Below are 20,321 nucleotides of genomic sequence, written 5' to 3'. Positions count from 1 at the left end.
AGGTACCCACTGACTGGGAACAAAAGGCTCATTATCCCCCTATGTCTGTATCCTAGTTTGCCATCAAAACTAATGTCCTGAATTTGCCATTGTAAAACAATGAGAAGTACATTTTACATCCTGATCATAGAGCAGGCACATGCTTCATAAGAGCTGGGTTACATTCAGTTACCTTCAAGTGACTATACTGGCAATAAAAAAAGCTGCTGAGACCTTCCCATTTTTAGCAACCCTCTGCTTTTTTGCTAGTGTCCTTAGGTGATGGACCTAGTCTTTCCACTGACGGCACTGACCAAATAGAATCCATCTTATCTGTCCTGGAAGTGCTGATGGAGAGGAGGTAGAAGAGCAGGGATTCCAAATACCCAGACCGCTGGAGCAGCTGCAAGGTTGCTGATAGCTCAAGAACACCAGAGGTAAATACTGCAGGAAAGGGAGGTTGAGGACTGTGTCCAGTGTTGGTTCACCTTTACGTTGTTCACTGTAACAGTGAACTAACCATTTTATTGATGCTGCACGCTCTTGTTTAACGTTGAAGCAGCCCAAATCTGATCACCACAAAAGTAGCCAAGACTTTCCCGGTTCGTTCGCTGATAAAGTAATGTATATGGACAATGGCTTCAACCAGAAAATATTTTTTTTTTCTTCTCCAGAACATTTCACCCAGCAATATCCTATTGAAAAAAAGTTGCCTTTGTAAATGGATGCTCCTGTGGTAAATCTGTCATTTCTTGCCTTAATAAGACTCTCGTGGTTTTCATGGAGGATAATCCCATGTTCAAGGACCCATTGGATAAGAGATTAGAGGTGCTGTTTAAATCTCTTTTCCTTGACAGTCCCCGCCGTGCAACCTATTTATGGCATTCTGTTACAGTATTGCATTTTGGACTAAATGAATGGCTCATTATCCTTATGGATGCCTCGGTCCACATTCAGTTGGATCCTTTTACCTTCTATTACTGTGTGAGTGCCTTGGCAGATGCAAATTTCCAGGAGTAATCTTCCCTCTAGCCACGTGAACAGAATTATCTGGTTTAAATGCTGATCGACTGCGCTCCAATGCAAGAAACACTTTGAGAGGTTAGCCTTTGAAAGTGAATCCCTGTTTGGTTTCTCCTTGGTTAAGTACATCAAGAGATCACAGGAGGATAGAGTTGTCTACGTCAAAATCGTAAAATGATTGAAACTATACATCAACGATTGAAATAACAATTATAATCTGCATAAACTGAATACAAGTGCAAATTAAACTGTGCATATCGTAAAAAGTCCACTCTAAAACAATTTCTCATCTTCCAGGACCATGTTCTTGTAAATAATGTGCTCCGTGCAAAATGTGTTTAATCTGTTTCCAATGACTCCTGTTTTCCAATAATTTCATGAATTGCTCACTGCGGTGCATACCCTAAAGGTAAGCACTCACCAGATGGTGTTGACAACTTATTTTTAAATTGGTCAAAATTCACGTTTTAACTAGACCCTCTCTATTTTTACACCTTTTCCCTCCTCTAATATGTAGGCTCTCCATTCAGCAGTAACTTAGGAAAAATAAGGGAGAAAAGGCTCACATAGCACCAAACCTTTCAAAACTTTATTAAAAGCCAGTTTGAAAGGAACCTGCGTTTCCATGTGCTGCACTATACAACACTGTTAAACTCCTTATTGGACACTGCTATCTCCAAGCATCAAAAGTGGGGGTCATTGCTGTTATCTTTTTAGATGTGAAGACACCACAGACTGAACCCATTCAACATTTTTAGTCAGAAATGATTTTTCTGGAATGAAGTGCTGGGCTATGCACTTTATCAGATAATATGGGGGAGATTTACTAAAACGGGTGCACACAAATCTGGTGCAGCTGTGTATAGTAACCAATCCTCTTCTAACTTCAGCTTGTTCAATTAAGCTTTGACAATAAAACCTAGAACCTGATTGGTTTCTATGCACAGCTGCACCAGTTTCTGCGCGCACCAGTTTTAGAAAATCTCTGCCTATATGTGCTCATTCCCATTTTTACATTACACCAACATTATCTGCAATTTGCAGAGGGTGACCAGCATTACCAGTTTTTTTGCCTTTCCATTTAGCCTTTCTAGAACACCTGGGTTTCACCAAAGTGTTTGCCCTGGTTTTGGCTCTACTTTCTGCCGAGGAATCTGTGTAGTAGGGTAACTGGATGAACTACCACTGAAGAACCAGTTTTCACAGTCCCTGACCATTCTGGGTGGGACCTCAGTTCGAGGCCATCTCTGGACTATCCAGAGATTAGAGAATTTGGCCTTGAGTCTGGACACAACCCTGTACAAAATCTTGTTGCCTTGGGACAAACGTCTGTCCCATCTCTCTCAAGCCATGAAGTCCACTTTTCAAAGTCTACCATCGTACTTGAAAGACATATTTTGCTTGGTGCAAGGTGAGGAACTTTCATTCTAGAAAGTACTTCGTGGAACATACTTTGTCCTTACAGTCCAGTCTGGACCAACATCTGGCCTTGAGTAGCATCAATGGAAAAACATTAGCCTTGACCATTCTGTCTTTGTGTAGCTAACATCTCTCCTAACTGATCTCCTATGTTCCCGTGGGGCTTCAGCCTTGTTTTCTCAGCTTTCCAGAAGCTGCATTTTGAACGTACCCATAAGGTGGCTTTTCTTGTTGCTATCTAATTTGCAAGGAGAGTCTCTGAATAAGCAACTGTTATCCCATTGGAAACCTTTCTCCCTGTGCAACATTAAGTAATGTATTTTGAGGCCTAAGCCCTCTTTTCTCCCTAAGGTGTTTTCTGCTTTCCACCTCTGAGGATATTGTCCATCCTTTCTTATGTCCTTCTAGGAAATTTCCCTGCACTGTCTGGACGTAGTGCACGCTGTGAGAATTTACCTCTCAGGCAAGCTGTCAAAGCCTATAGTCTGGAGGCTGGGATTACCCACCCACCCCCCAGGTTAAGACACATTTCTAGCATTCCATAACTGTTGGAGCTTCATGGGCTCTTCCCTGTCTGGCATTTACTGTATATTGCAGATTTGCAAGGCTGTCACCTGAACCACCAAGTTCTACAAGGTGTGTGCTCAAACCTCTTCTGGTGCCAGATTCAGGTGTATGGTACTACAAGCTGCTCTGAGTGTGTCACACCTTCTTGATCCTTTGTTATTCTGTTGGCATGGTAGTTTGGTTTGCAGTGTTGGCCATTGCTTTTGGACATCCCAGTCATAATGATTGCAACAAGCACCTGTCATGTATTCTATTATCAGGAAAATGGGATTTTTTTAACCTACCAGTAAAATCCATATCCTGGAATACAGTACAAGACACAGTGGCCTGTGTCCAGTCACCTTAAGATAGCTGAAAATAATCCAGTTGTAATTACATAAGGAAGTCTGTGTCCTATACTGTACTCCAGGAAATTGATTTTAGTGGGAAGTTAATACCAATTTGTCTCCATTACAACTGGGTGTACTGTATTGCTGGAATATTGGTATGCAGCTCTCTATAACATAAAAAATGTGTATCATTTGTAATACAGGAAGAAGATACCTCTGTAAATGGTATAGAGTTTAAGATTCTCAAAACATTTCACCATGAAGTAAGAGTGGATGCTATAGCCTGGAGTCCAGAAACTAGATCTGATACCTTGACTCCCATTTTAAGGTAATTTTAAATTATTTATTAAAAAAAATGTAAAGCTGTTTTATATGCAGTAAAATTATACTTTTATATTCCATGTGTGAGAACATATCTTTATATCTTCTTCCTGCAATCCATTGTAGTGGTGCTTATTCACTGTCCAGTCAGAAATTTGGGGTAGGTCATTGACTAAGCTATACTGTTTAAGGCCTTGTTCATACAATACCTGCAGAAAAACTGATGAGATAATAGAAACAGTATTTGTAATACAACAGTAAATTTCTACGTGATATGTGTTAGAGCATATTGTGTACATAGTATACAGCCACAACAGAGAAATCTGGGTTAAGCACATGAATAAATTCTCATAGTTTTGAGATAACGAAATAGTTTTTGTATTATCCAGACTTCAAATATATGTGTCTAGAAATAACATAATTCCTATAAGGTGATGCATAGTACATATCTCAATTATGCTACGAGAGCAAGAGGAAGGTGGCATGTAGGAAATAAGACGAGTAAAAAATTTCACTGTTCCTGTCTGTCGTGTAGCTGAAGCAATCTAGAAACCTACATTGGGTCAGTCATTTACCCAGGAGCAGGTTTGGATTGTGGTGCTGGATTACTTAGCAATTCTTAGAAATGGAGCCAACATGGCCATGTATGGTAAATTTGGTAGGAGTATTTCGTGCAATACAGATCAGTTCCTCTATTTCAACTGTTTGTTGGATGCGATAATGCCATTCTGCAAGCGTTGGAGGGGTTGGGGTGCCCCATTTTCAGGAAATACAGCAATGTAGAGCTAGAGATTTGTGATATGTGAATTTCGTGAGAGAGGAATGATGTAGCAAATATTGGGCAGGAGTATAGTCTAGAGCAGGGGTGGGCAAACTTTTTGACTTGAGGGCCGCAATGGGTTCATATATTGGACCCAGGGGCCGGACCAAGAGTAGATGAATTATGTGTATGTGTCATCCATAGTAAGTATAGTAATATTCCCCCATAGTAAGCATAGTAATTAATCCCCCATATAGTAATTCATCCCCCATATAGTAATTCATCCCCCATAGTAATTCATCCCCCATAGTAATTCATCCCCCATATAGTAATTCATCCCCCATATAGTAATTCATCCCCCATAGTAATTCATCCCCCATATAGTAATTCATCCCCCATAGTAATTCATCCCCCATATAGTAATTCATCCCCCATAGTAATTCATCCCCCATATAGTAATTCATCCCCCATATAGTAATTCATCCACCATAGTAATTCATCCCCCCTATAGTAATTCATCCCCCATAGTAATTCATCCCCCCTATAGTAATTCATCCCCCCTATAGTAATTCACCCCCATATAGTAATTCATCCCCCATAGTAATTCATCCCTCATATAGTAATTCATCCCCCCCTATAGTAATTCATCCCCCCCTATAGTAATTCATCCCCCATAGTAATTCATACCCCATAGTAATTCATCCCCCATATAGTAATTCATCCCCCATAGTAATTCATCCCCCATATAGTAATTCATCCCCCATATAGTAATTCATCCCCCATATAGTAATTCATCCCCCATATAGTAATTCATCCCCCATATAGTAATTCATCCCCCATAGTAATTCATCCCCCATATAGTAATTCATCCCCCATATAGTAATTCATCCCCCATAGTAATTCATCCCCCCTATAGTAATTCATCCCCCCTATAGTAATTCATCCCCCCTATAGTAATTCATCCCCCCTAGTAATTCATCCCCCCTATAGTAATTCATCCCCCCCTATTGTCATTCATCCCCCATATTGTCATTCATCCCCCATATAGTAATTCATCCCCCATATAGTAATTCATCCCCCATAGTAATTCATCCCCCATATTAAGTCCCCAAGTGCCCCCTGTGTCAGTTCACTTACCTTTGCTCCGCTCGTTCCTCTCGCCGTGTCCCGCGCCGTTCCGGTGTAGCATGAAAATCTGTCTCCTATGAGGATCTGTCCCCCTCGACGTATCTGCGCATGTGCCAGTTTCAGGCATTAGCAGCCGATCGGCGATCTCCGGCACATGCGCAGATACGTCGAGGGGGACAGATCCTCATAGGAGACAGATTTTCATGCTACACCGGTCTTCAGGGCGGTCTGTGAGAGGAGCCTAGCGGGAGCCTAGCTCCGCGGGCCGGATTAAAAGGTCCGCCGGGCCGTAGTTTGCCCATTGCTGGTCTAGAGTGTAGATGGACTAGATCTTCATGCAAAACTTTCCAGAATGGTTGCAGTTTGGGGCAGGGCCACCATAGATGTAGTAATGAACCAGGTTCAGATCCACATCTCCAGCATAGAGGGGGGAGGCTGAGGGTGAGAATTTGTGAAGTTGTAGAGGTGTCCTATACCATCCTAAATATATAAATAGTAGCCTGTTTCTTGTTTCCATGTCTGATGCAGTCTACTTGCTGAGGTGTGATTGGAAAAGAGGAGTGTATATACCAGAGATATCACATGGTGTTGTGGTGTGGTCCTAGAGCAAATGGCTTTGAACAGGTTGTGGAGGAGGGGTTTAGAAGTTTTAAAAAGTGTTTGTTGAACATATGTCCAGAAGAGAAAGGAAGAATTTTACATATTCGCTTGCAATGCTTCATAAGATAGAAAGGTACCCAGTTGGAAGAAATATTCTTCGTGTACTTGTTCATATGGCCGAATTTCTCTCAGGAATTGGGACAACAGATCTGGAGTAAAGTAAGGATTATGCTGGATGGAAATGAGTGGTCCAGGGGACGAAGACAATGCAAAAGGTTTACAGGCTAGGCGGAAGCAGTGTATAGATAGTGGTAAATTATACTCGTGAGCCAAAACAAGATGCTTCCCTTAACGTAATAAATAATAATTGCAAACCATATATGACTACTGGTGCTACAGCACTTTACACATTGCTCATGAACTGTGTTAAAACCTAAAACATAAATGATGATATGTATCTAAATATACATATACGTGCCGCGCTCCACATATTAAACTGAACTACTCATAGTGAGTGATAAAAAATTAACCGTGAAAACAGAGTGCTTCAAACAAGTGCAACATAAATGTGTAAATCAAGAAAAATTAATATATAAAAAATGAGGTATATAAGGAATAATTCTGCAAATTATATAACAGTCCTCTTTATGCTTCTATAAATATTTCCGTGACAGGTGAGGTATATAGTGCCACACTTCCCGTGCTCTGTGAATAGGTGTGCGCTCACCTCCTTGTTAACCAGACAAGCTGGCTAAACACACTTTTTGTCCTCACTGGACAAGGTGGGAATCTTTACTTTAGCTGCATATCTCCATCCAATGCTGGGCTGCCTTATTGCCACCAGAGGTCTCCCTCCTTCCACACTTAGACCTCAATGGTTTTATAGGGGTAGTGAAGATGATTTTCCTCCTCTCAATTGTACCATGTAGAAACAAAAGAACCACAAATGGTGCCTTATCCTTTTTGAGATCAGAGCCCGTTTAATATAAGGTAAACGCCACTCACATTTGATCCATCAGTGCGGTTATCAGCTGGCATGTGTGTCAATCCTGGATAGCTAGCGCCGCTCGTCCACCGCGGCGTCGTGACGTCAGAGCCCCTCCCCTACGCGGTACGCCACAGGGTCACGTGGCTTCATCAAGGGGATTATAATCCCCCTGATGAAGCCACGTGACCCTGTGGCGTAACGCGTAGGGGAGGGGCTCTGACGTCACGACGCCGCGGTGGACGAGCGGCGCTAGCTATCCAGGATTGACACACATGCCAGCTGATAACCGCACTGATGGATCAAATGTGAGTGGCGTTTACCTTATATTAAACGGGCTCTGATCTCAAAAAGGATAAGGCACCATTTGTGGTTCTTTTGTTTCTACATGGTACAATTGAGAGGAGGAAAATCATCTTCACTACCCCTATAAAACCATTGAGGTCTAAGTGTGGAAGGAGGGAGACCTCTGGTGGCAATAAGGCAGCCCAGCATTGGATGGAGATATGCAGCTAAAGTAAAGATTCCCACCTTGTCCAGTGAGGACAAAAAGTGTGTTTAGCCAGCTTGTCTGGTTAACAAGGAGGTGAGCGCACACCTATTCACAGAGCACGGGAAGTGTGGCACTATATACCTCACCTGTCACGGAAATATTTATAGAAGCATAAAGAGGACTGTTATATAATTTGCAGAATTATTCCTTATATACCTCATTTTTTATATATTAATTTTTCTTGATTTACACATTTATGTTGCACTTGTTTGAAGCACTCTGTTTTCACGGTTAATTTTTTATCACTCACTATGAGTAGTTCAGTTTAATATGTGGAGCGCGGCACGTATATGTATATTTAGATACATATCATCATTTATGTTTCAGTGTATAGATAGGCTACCATCTGGTGGTCTTTAAATTCTCAAGGTTTGTGTTAGATAGGTAACCAAGGGGTGGACTGCAAGGTATCGCAGAACTCATAAAGTGATACAGCACAAATAATACAAATAATAAAAATGTGAAAAAATATATATTAACCACTTCCCGACCGGCCGTTGTATATAAACGGCCGGACGGTGGCACTGCAGGGTCGGGTGGCCGGTTATAAACGGTCTCCCCGCACCCTGCTTTTGCGCACTCCCCGGGAGCGCACAGCACTGCGATCCGGTGCCCGCTGTGTCCTCTGGACACAGTGAAACACCGATCGTCGGACGGGACCTCTGTACGAGGTCCCGATCATGTGATCACTGATTTGCCAATCAGTGATCACATGCAAAGTAGTAAGCAAGATGTCACTTCTGACATCATTGCTTACTACGTGTGAAATCTGTGAATGATCACAGAGGTCACATGGTACAAGGCTATTCACAACAGCCTTTTACCATATGACAAGCTGTGACCAATCACAGCTCACTCAGTAGTTCTCAATGGCTGCAAGAATGCAGACAGAGAGAAAGAGAAATGATTGCTTTTGCATCCTATATGGGTGTAAAAGCAATCAGTGTAAAAAAAAAAAAAAAAATCATCACCCCCCACAAGTAGTACAGTGGCACCATGGTGACAGTATGCAAAAAATAAATATAAAAATGTAAAAAAAAAATGTTTAAAAATTATAATTTGTGGTTATAAACTAATTTGGATTATTTTTTTATTTTTTTTTACTAAAAAGATAACGGAATAAATTTTGGCCAAGATTTATGATGAAATAATATTTATTTGCAAAATTTTATAAGAAAAACACTTTTTTTTTCAAAATTTTGGACATTTTCAGTTACATAGCAAAAAAAATTTAAATACCAGTGGTGAATAAATACCACCAAAATAAAGTTTTACTTGTCTCAAAAAAATGGTAAAAAATTCATATGGGTACAGTGTTGCATGACCGCGCAATTGTCATTCAAAGTGTGATAGCGCTGAAAGCTGAAAATTGCCCTGGTCAGGAAGGGGGTAAAAGTGTCCGGACTGGAAGTCAATGTCCCAAAAAATTTGTGAAAAAAATTAAATAGAACTGTAACTCAAACTACATAAATTTTCCAGCATGCTCACATCTTCAGTGAAAAAAAACATTTGATCCACACTCACCAAATACTGTGAATTCTCGAGCTAATATAGCTTTTAAGAGACAAAAAGACAAGCATGCAGATGGAGTGTGGTATCCTCAGAAGTTGTAATGCTCTTAAGCGATTTCTCACTGACTCTCCTTCCCAGATATTTCCACATATAGCAATATTAAACATAAAAGAAAAGATGCCAATGGTATATTACTGTATACCGATAAAAAATATATAAAGTGCAAAGAAAAAAGCTTCCTTACACTCACATAAGGTGGTTAAACATGGTTAAACATGGAATCATATGACGTCACACGTACAGGATCGGAAACCGGAAGTTGCGTCAACGCGTTCCGCCTTCCCACATGGCACAGACATCTGGTGGCACTGTATTTGCACTTTTACGATTTGGAGCACTTGATGTTTACATAAGGAAAGAAGGATAGAAGCATTTCAATTAAGATAAATGAACTTATTCAGACACTTGTATTTCTGTGATTTACAATTTTGTAATTTATTATATTGTATTGCACTTATTATATTTTTGTGGACTGAGTGGTGTCAGCCCTGCCCAGGTAGGTGTCTGTTGCTGAACTGCTAAAAACCCTCCTCCTATCCTATTTTCAGACTAATTTTTCTATGGTCTAAAATTAAAACTTGGAGGACTCCTTAAAATAAAAAAGGAATGCACACAGGACAGCTCTGAATTTCTAACATGATCATTACACATGCCTGTAGCAGAGATTTCATCCAAGGTTAAAGCAATTTCTAAAGGTTCCTTTTTTGGGAGGTGGGGAATAACAAACATGCTATACTTACCTACTGTGTGCAGAGGTTTTGCACAGAGCAGGCTGGATCCTCCTCTTCTCTGGACCCCCGCAGGCTCACTGGCCCCTCGCTCCTGTCGGGTGCCCCCACAGAAAACAACTTACTATGGAGGCACCCGCAGCTACGTGTGTCCATTCACACATGGAGCCGTGGCTTGGCCCTGCTCCCTCTCTCCCCTCATTGGCTGATTGGCTGTGATTGACAGCAGCGGGAGCTAATGGCGCCTGTTTGCTGCCTCAGCCAGTGAGGAGACAGAGACCCAGGACAGCCGAGGCTGTTGTTCACATTGATGGACTGTGATGAAGCTCAGGTAAGTATTGAGGGGGCTGCATAGAATGCATGAAGGTAAACAAAACCTTGAGCCTTTACAACCACTTTAAAGTGGAATGTCACTCTCTGTCTACATTGATTAGTTGTAATCCTTACGCTGCTAGTATTAGTAAATATATAGGGAAGTATATCACATTTACAAATATTTTTTATAAATTTCTTCAGTTACTTCCTGGTTTCCAAACCTAGACAAATGACATCATACATCTCAGGAGGGAAGGAGGGGTTTGCTGAGCTAAGCACACCCTCCTGCCTGTATGCCTGAGATAAGGGTATATGGATTCCAGGAAGCTAATGCTACATAAATCACATGTCCTTTTCTTAGGATGGCCGCAGCCAGAAATGCTAGGGGGTGTTTTGTAAAATGATTTCTCAGCAAAATAAAGCACAGAGATGGATTGGATGGCTGAGTTTGCTTTGAATAACAAAAATGAATTGAATAGCATTTTTGGTTTGTGATGCTCAGGTGCAGTGTAGTTTCACTTTAAGGATACCATATCTACCTTTCTTTAAAGCCCTCATTTCCATAGCAAACCCCTCCAAGCAACTTGCAGTTGCTTTTGTGCCAGTCTGCCAGACCATTTCTGTCTGAACTAAACGCATTGGCCCAAGAACCTAGCTCCATCTTAAAGGATGCCTCAGTCCACATTCAGTTAGACTATTTACTTAGGGCAGAGTTTCTCAACCTTTTTTCAGTCAAGGCACCCTTTAAAATTATGGACAGTCTCGAGGCACCCCACATGTTAAAATGGGGTGCCTCTAGAATGTCCATAATTTTAAAAGCGCACCCCATTCTAAAATGTGAAAACCTATGCTAATAGTTTTATATAACACAGTAACATCCACACATGTAGGACATCCAACATTAGAGGTGATTTATTCTTCCAAAGCGAATACACTTTTGCAGGCTGGTATCGACTAGTATTCCAATGTTTCTCTTCTCCCTCAGTTTTTCTCCATCACTGAGCTAATGTGACCCTAGCACTGATGGAAAGGGGCAGGGGATTTTGCATTGAAGTCAATGGGGCGCATTCTTGCATTGAAGTCAGTTATCATTATTGGCACCTCCTTTTTTTTCCTACCAAAACGCCAATAACCCTATTTTCAGCCAATACTTTTCGGTGCCCGATATATCGGTGCATCACTAATCAGAGCCATTAAAAGCCAATCTGCTGGCAGAATAAAATATTTTCTGTTGCTTAGGGGCTCTGGGCTTCAGCAAAATGCAGCCTCTAGCAAGAAACAAGCAATTCTGGAGGCAATTTCCACACACACTAATTTTGGTAGCATAATTATTAATGTGGAATGTATGTTCCTTGCTAAAGAACATTTATTTATTTTTTTTTATCAAATTGTTATGGGTAAAGTTCTGCTTTAAGCTTGCAGCACCATTGTTTCCTTGGGATCTGAACTTGGTTCTCTCTGCCTGCAAAAAACAAGTGGTGCACGGAAATGAAAATTCTGAACCAAAACCGAAAATTCATGTCCTCAAAAACTTTTGCCAGTGTCCAATCACCTCAACTACGAGCCTATATTATAGGGTCTATAAATTAATTGCCTGTGTCCTGTTCTGTGCTTCAGGATATGGAATTTAGGTTAGTCAAAATTCCTCCTTTGATTTTTCATTTTTACTTCTCAAATAGGTATGACAGAACACTGTGGATGGTATTTTTACAGGTTAAAATGCAGCAAAAAAGAGAAGTTTACTTTTAGGACTTGCATACACTTTAGGGGTTAATTCACATCAATTACTTTTTCTGATGCTCTGGCACACTCCATTTCCAGGTTTGAGACTGGGGCAGCTTTCACTTAAAGTGGTTGTAAACCTCAGATATGAAATCCGAACAAAGCACATCCTTCTATAATGTGTACTTGTCTGAATTAAGAGCGCTATGTGTAATTTCTGTCTGCTGCCTCTTTCCTCTGCTATCAGCATGAATCTCTTCTACAGGTTTTCCTGACACCAAGAGAAAAATGGTGACACGGTAGGGACCTCCAGCAGATTAACAACCTCCAATCTGTTCATATGAGCTGTATGGAGGGGGTGTCTCTTCCCTCCAATTAGCTTTCAGAGCATTTCTCATAGAGTTTTGCAGTGTGCAATTTCAGCTCTCTGCCTCCTTTTTTCTGAACTCTCAGAGGAGATTCAGCACTTTGAACGGCTGTAGAGAAGAGACGGCTTAGGATAAACAGGTACAACTTATGTAGGATGATTTGTTTCATCTCTGTGTATCACCTGAGGACAGTCACTTTACTGGGTATATGTAAGGGTTTATAAACACTTGATTTGTGGTGGACTGCAAAACACTACACTTTAACAACCTTGAGTCTTTTTCAGTCATAGCTTTCAGCACAAAATGAAGCCTACAATAAAATGTACTAAATGTGTTTCTTTTCAAACCAGATTTTGCACAGCTGCTGGAGATAAAACCTTAAGAGTATTCACGTCTGACTTTCATGAACAGAATAAGTGCCAGGTAAGGCTCACACTGTAGTGTCCAGACAGCTGCTTTTGTCATTAAAACTTGTGTCTCTTTAAAACCCCAAGTGTGTAATACAGTAGGCATGTCAAGCAATAGTGGATGCCTCCCTTTTAGGAGTTGCTGAGCTTTATATGATGTATATTGGCCACCAAGTGGGTCAGAAAAATGGCAAATCCTATATTACATTAACCACTTGCCCTCCAGAGGATGTACCCCCCTTCCTGACCAGGCCATTTTCTGCGATACAGCGCTGCGTTACTTTAACTGACAGTTGCGCGGTTATACAATACTGCACCCAATGAAATTTATGTCCTTTTTTCCCACAAATAGAGCTTTCTTTTGGTGGTATTTGATCGCCTCTGCTTTTTTTTTTGCTTTCTTTTTTTTGCACTATAAACAAAAAACGACCGACCAATTTTGGGGAAAAAAAACTATATTTTTTACTTTTTTGCTATTAAACATGTCCAGTATAATATAGTAAAAATCAAATTTCGTCATAAATTTCTGCCAAAATGTATTCTGCTACATGTGTTTTCTTAAAAAAAAAAAAAGTCCCAATACAAGTAAATTAATTGGTTTACGTGAAATTTATAGCATTTACAAATGGCAGTATATATACTTGAACTTTTTTTTTTACTAGTAATGGCAGCAATCAGCGCCTTATAGCGGGATTGCGGTGGGCATTCTGACACCGGGGGGGAACTGACTTGGTGTCACTGACATCCCCAGTGACACCAATACAGTGATCAGTGCTAATAAAAAACACTGGCACTGTACAAAAGGCACTGGGCAGGAACGGGTTAACATATGGGGCGATCAAAGGGTTGCTGTGTGTGTGCTTTACACTGTAAGCACACTGCTTGTATGGCTCTGCTATGCAGAGCCAAACAAAGCAGTGCGCAGGAGCTGATGGGAGAAATCTGTGTTGTTCATATGCAGGTCTCTCCCCCATCGGTGATACTCGGTGATCGCCGGGTGTCGGCGGGGAATCACTGGCTGGGACCCGGTAATTTGACAGCTGAGGCTGCGAATGGCGGCCCCCTACCCGGAACTGCAAAATCACATGTGTGTATGTATATATATGTGTGTGTATATATATATATATATATATATATATGTGTGTGTGTGTGTGTGTGTGATTTTGCGCCCCCGTGCCACCCTGTAGCAGTATTTCTGCTATGGGGTTGTGTAGAAGCAGTTAAACCTGTTCATTCTGAGTTTATCCTTATTTTTCAATACAATTTAGCAAATTTGAGCATATGTTGTTTATGTCAGAACTGCTATACAATCACACCTGTTATATTTAAAATCATTATAAAATACTGTTGAAAACAACTATTAACTGCATATTTTTATTGTTGAGCCATGTAATCTAGCAAAAACATCCGACTGCACTGTGTTTAAGAACACATGATGGTCTATTTATAAAAGTTTTTACACAAGATTAACATGATTTTCAACCAAGATTCACACTTGTTTTTTCTCAAAGTGGATGCGGTTGCAAAACTATGTAAATCCTGGGTAAAAGTTGCATGACTCATGTTTGTAAACATATCTGGTGTCCTATATTTTATTATATATAATGAAGTGTATATGCTTTTTAAAAAAATGTGTGACAGGTTACTGTAGATATCGGCACTTTGCATTGTGCTTTCTTGCTAATGAATGAGCCGCCTAGTGTATAAAACACAATTCCAGCAGCCACATGATTTGTTCATTTACATACAATTTTTTATAAAATATTCATCCTTTTTACATACATTTTTTTATTTCAAAGCTCATAGATGGTCACTCCAGCTACATCAATGATGTAGTTTTCTGTTCTTGTGAAGGAAATGATATTGCAAGTGTCAGTGATGACCACACATGCAGGTAAGACATTTGAGTCCAAAATGTTGTGTTTAATGGGGCTTTGGAACTCCAAAACAGATTCCTGGAAACAAAAGCAGAATAATTTTTTTTACATACCCCTTTCTTTTCGAATACCTCTGACGTATTGTAATTTCCCCCCCCCCCATATAGTTGCTCAATACTAGGGATGAGCTACTATGGAGTTACAAAACCGTAACAAGCTAACCCTATAAAAAAAAAGCATTACTGTCACAAAATGACAGATTCCCGTCCAGCTGGTTTTGTAAACAAACCATTCTGGGAATCCTAGGTGACATCATGGAGCAAATATTTTTACTACAAATATCAGTCAGCCAGGGAGCTGTCATTTTGAGGCAGGTCATTGTGATTCAGCCTGCAAGCTGAATTAAAAAGTGTTATAGTCTATGGCCAGTTTTAAACCATGTAATTCTCTTCAGATGTCCCTGCATCCTTTAAGATTGACACTAGTACTGCTAGACTGGGGGAGGTGGGGAGAGAGAAGTGCATAAAAATACCTATTCATCCGTCAGAAATCCAGTGTGCATTTAACTTCCTGTTTGGGCTGACAACCCTGCCTTTGCTACAGTGTTGTCAGCTTTGCCTGCTCAACTATTGAACTGCACATATCCCCTCCCGTCTCTGCCCCACTGCTTATGCAGACAATAAGTTCTTTATCAGCAAAACATTGCTGCTTCCTTAAATCCAGAGAGCTTTTCCATGCACTGTGTATAGGAAAAAGGTCTTTTGGCAGATGTAGTTCTAGGGGTATGTCTACCTCAATAAAAATTGAGGTAGTTTCTGCTCCCAGAAACCTAACTGGATGGAGTTTACAAGCCTGTTGATGTCAGTGGGAAAAAAAAACTGCAATGCCTGCACATACTCTAAATAAAGCAGTAGTAAACTGTGTTTAAAAAAAATAATGGTTCCCCAGCAGGCTCATGTCAGCATGTGCTAGTATGCACCGCATACTAGCACATTATGACAAACTTGTCCAAGAAATGGATCCCTCCAGCGGCATGCTGTTATCTCTGACAGAGAATCCATCTTCACCCGGTCTTCCTTCCAGGTTCACAGGCTCCGGCTATTTGAATGGACAAGTCACAATGACATGGTACAACTCTCTCAATGGACAGCATGCCACAAAAACACAGTGTGCATGTGCAGTTGACGTCTCCAGCTGCTACACATGTCGGCAACCAGTCGATCGCAAGCTACTTGTCTATTGCTGTCAGGTGACAGCTCATGAACACGTCCCTGACTTGCTGATGCAGTGCTTTCTAAAGAGCAGCGTAGGCCTCTGCTCAGCCAATCCTAGTCTACAGAGACAGCTTGGTACCTGTGGTTGCAAGGCGGGGAAAGCCTTTGGAATAGCTCTGGCGGGTTTGGGCTCTTGTACGAACAACCTCGAGCTCTTTTCCTGAGTCCCACTTATAGTGAGCTCATCCCCACTGTCCCACCTCCTCTCCAATCCATCTAAGGCGCTTGTGGGATGGACGAGCATGGAGGGCTGACGGGGATCAGTGCTAGAACATGCAGATGGGACACAATAGCTTCCCTGCACTCTCTGCATCTGGTAACAACTTCTGTACCATCCTGACCACATAGTACTATTCCCTTCTGACCTCCAATACCATACTCTTCTGAACCCCCAATACCATGCCCTCCTGACCCCACAGTACTATTCCCTCTTGAACCCCCCAATACCATACCCTCCTGACCCCCCCCCCCCAAGTACTGTGCCATCCTGACCCCCCCTGCACCATGCTCTCCTGACCCCCTATTACTGTGTCCTCCTGATCCCTGTCCTCTGCCCTGTTACCCCTGTCATCTGCCTTGTTAATCCATATACACTGCTCTTCATACTGCTGACCTCTGTATACATCTCTTCATCCTACTGACCTCTGCACACTGTCCTACATCCTAGTGACCTCTGCACACTATCGTACGTCCTAGTGACCTCTGCACACTGCCGTGCATCGCACTGACCTCTGCACACTGCCGTGCATCGCACTGACCTCTGCAGACTGCCGTGCATCGCACTGACCTCTGCACACTGCCGTGCATCGCACTGACCTCTGCACACTGCCGTGCATCGCACTGACCTCTGCACACTGCCGTGCATCGCACTGACCTCTGCACACTGCCGTGCATCGCACTGACCTCTGCAGACTGCCGTGCATCGCACTGACCTCTGCAGACTGCCGTGCATCGCACTGACCTCTGCAGACTGCCGTGCATCGCACTGACCTCTGCACACTGCCGTGCATCGCACTGACCTCTGCACACTGCCGTGCATCGCACTGACCTCTGCACACTGCCGTGCATCGCACTGACCTCTGCACACTGCCGTGCATCGCACTGACCTCTGTACAGTGCCCTGCCTACTGCTAATCCCTTGACACTACTCTACATCCTACTGGCTTCTGCACACTGCTTTACATACTACTGACCTCTGTACATTCTCGTACACCCTACTGACCCCTGTACACTCTCTAATGACCTCTGTACAGTGCCCTGCCTAATTCTAACCCCTGCACACTTCCCTACATACTATTGACCTCTTTACATTGGCCCACATCCTACTGACCCCTGTACACTGCCCTACCTACTGATGACCCCTGTACACTGCCCTACCTACTGATGACCTCTGTACACTGCCCTACCTACTGATGACCTCTGTACACTGCTCTACCTACTACTGACCTCTGTACACTGTCCTGCATACCACTGACCTCTGTACACTGCCCTACATACTACTGACCACTAGACACTGCCCTGCATACTAGTTATACTGGCCAAAAATCAGAGCTTCTGCTTTCATGATGGACTCTGGCATCAGCCTTGTAGGGGTAACCAATTACTCTCCAGACATGGAAAAAAATTGTGAATGACAGTGAATGCTGAGTTTCTCATTGAAGATAAATTTTTGGGTAGGATAATTTTATGTTTTTACAGTGACATTAGTTTTATTGGATTGTTCTAAGTTTTCTTCATGCCGTATTTACTTTTTACTGGGGGCTTGCTAATTAATCACTTCAAAAAATCAGGGTGCTGCACCCCGGTGATCTTTGATCTCCTCCATGTTGTCAAGGTAGATCTCCACCTCTCAAAGGTTGCCTACCCCTGTCCTAAACTTTGCATTTTTAGGAGATGTTTACTGTACCTACAAGTAAGCATTATTATAGGCTTACCTATAGGTACAAAACAAGAAAGGGAGTGTACTACAACTTTAAACATAACAGAAATATGGAAAATATGTGTTTGCATGGTTTTGAAAATGCTAGTTTTCTGGCCATTTTACAGATCATCTGCTTTCAACATCCTCTGGGTCAATAGGGTTGATTTTATAAGGAAAAAAGGACTGTTCCCTGAGCAAAGAGAGAAAAGTGAATGTTCACTGAGCTTAACGATTTGGCTGAAGGTTGTTTTTGGTTTAACATTTTAATTATGTTTCATTTTCCTTGCACCTGATTGGGTATTCAAAGTGAAAACAGATTCTTCTTTACTAATATACACTGTGCAATGTGAACAGCCTGTTCAAATTTAGTAAATCGGCCCAATGATTTAAACCCTGTACACACTGCAAGCATTTTTCCATTAAACCCAGGGGGTTGAACAAAAAAAAACCCATAGATGTACTAACACAAGCGATACTGGTGCAGTGATCCCCCATGCAAGAATACACCGATCAGATGCTTGTTTTCCAGTGTGGCCCTTCGACAAAATCCAGTTGTTAGACCAAATTCTGATGGACAGCCAGCTGTGCACACTGAAGTTGACTGGCTCTTGCTGAACCAGCCAGTTTTCGGCAGGTGCATAGCCAGCTTAACCCTTTTACACCCCGTATCTTATATGTGCTCCAGCAAGAAGTTGGGCTTTAACCCCCACATGGCCGCACATTTGCGTCACTGAGTGGGAAATGTTTATATGCTGAGAGAGCCTCCGCTCCCTGCTCGCTCCCAGCACAAAGACTGAGCTGCTGAAAATGGCTTTTGATCATGTGACCCCCCGTGACCGCTAATCACAGTGGTCACATGGTCACTGATCCTTCCCGCCCCCTAGGTGTTGAGAACTTTTAAAGGGGACGCCAGGGCAGATAGGAAGGGGTTAAAAACAGTATGCAGATTAGGAAGTTTGGGGGTAAAGTTAGAAGTTTTGGCATACTTGTTCTATGTTGGGCACTGAGAACTTCAAAACAAGAGGTTCAGCATGACAGCCAGGCAGCTAGCATTTTTAAAATGAGAAGCCAGCCATGGTATTTGCATTGTTTTTGACCAGGGGTAAATAAAATATGATCAAACTGGAATCCAAATTCTTTTTTTAATCAGCTAGCAGGTTAATAGACTTGGATTGTGCAAAGGAGCAGTCAAGTACAGCCATTATGTAGTGAAGAAGAAAGGGGTTTTTAGTGAACAAATATGGCTGACCTATATACAAGCTATATAAATAAACATGATTGCCTAAACATACATAAGATTTATGGAAAATATCTTTTACATGTAAATCTAAAAGAAAACATTGAGAAGTTGATCAATTCCTTTTTAAGACTTTAACATTTAAAATAATTTTTGTTGTGTATATAATCAAGAACTAAAACCTACACATGAATTTTAGTTACATTTTCCTCCAATTCAAATCAGCACATTGTCAGCATTTGCTTCTAAAATGTTTCTGTGCAGTGATGGCTTAAATCTTGGGAAAGCATTATGACATTGGAGAGAAACCAGAAAGCATTGCCAACTATATTAAAAACTAAGTACTCTCTAAAAGAACACCAAGAGCGTTTTCAAAAGGTCAACTTGTTCTCATTCTGCACAGCTCCAAATACATAATGCTCTTGTAAAGGGTAGTTTTTACAGCCGAGACTTTCATCCATTCATTTGGGAAAAATATACATGTCTTTTATCTATAAATGGTCCCTTTATAAATTGGGGGTTACTGTCTTAGATTAATTGGTTACATCTTAGCTTGTCATAACTGATGTTTTGCTGATATTTTAATTTCACCTTATAGTAGCTGTTACTTTCATATCCTAAAAGTAATTTCATTTTTAAATGATTTCCATCAAGTCATGTTTAAACAGTTTATTATATCAAAACTTATACTTTGGTTCCTTCACATACGAGGTGATGTTTTGCCATCACATACTGTAATCTGGTCAAAAAAAAAAAAAATACAGGTTGGTTGTGTGGCAAGTAGTAGCCGGGATTGTTCCTATTTTTTTCTTTTTTCTTTTTTTTTTTTTTTTTTGTTAACAAATACCTAGAGCTCAGGGCAAGTTTTTAAATGTGTCTAGATACCCATGCATTAAAATGTCATGTGTTACAGTTCTGCTGCAGTTAGTAGCAATGAGAGTGAAGGTATACTGAGAGAAATACACTCCCTCTGCCATTGCTGTCTCTGGCTTCAATACTCAGTGTAAAATCAGGACTCCTGATCTACATACCTGTTTAAGGTCCATGCTTCAGAATTAATAATGCGGCTAGAACAGCATGACAGCCAGGCAAATAGCATTCTCAGAAAGCTCAGCAGTGACAGCCTTCATAACTTTAGTACAACTGGCGGCCTGTGGGAGCCCTCTTTTGCAGCCTACAGTGCATGCTCTTTCCATTTCAGCACTCGACACTGCCTGTCGGACAGAGTGATTTACT

At 41.4% G+C, this 20,321-nt stretch overlaps 1 protein-coding gene across 3 annotated transcripts in view; it reads left to right on the top strand.

Moving 5' to 3' along the window:
- NUP37 (nucleoporin 37) overlaps positions 1–20,321 on the top strand; it is a 68,914-nt gene that overhangs the window by 30,143 nt on the left and 18,450 nt on the right. For all 3 annotated transcript variants that reach the window (XM_089651811.1, XM_089651812.1, XM_089651813.1), the window contains 3 exons: positions 3,521–3,645; positions 12,720–12,792; positions 14,576–14,670. In XM_089651811.1, the coding sequence (XP_089507937.1) occupies positions 3,521–3,645; positions 12,720–12,792; positions 14,576–14,670 (293 nt within the window). The remainder of the gene's footprint in view (positions 1–3,520; positions 3,646–12,719; positions 12,793–14,575; positions 14,671–20,321) is intronic.

This window comes from Staurois parvus, unplaced genomic scaffold (genome assembly GCF_062004578.1).
Source record: "Staurois parvus isolate SC_StPar_1 unplaced genomic scaffold, SC_StPar_1.0 ptg000025l, whole genome shotgun sequence".
Taxonomy (NCBI): Eukaryota; Metazoa; Chordata; class Amphibia; order Anura; family Ranidae; genus Staurois; species Staurois parvus.
The sequence above is the reverse complement of the archived record's forward strand: the minus strand, read 5'-3'. Positions and strand labels throughout refer to the sequence as shown.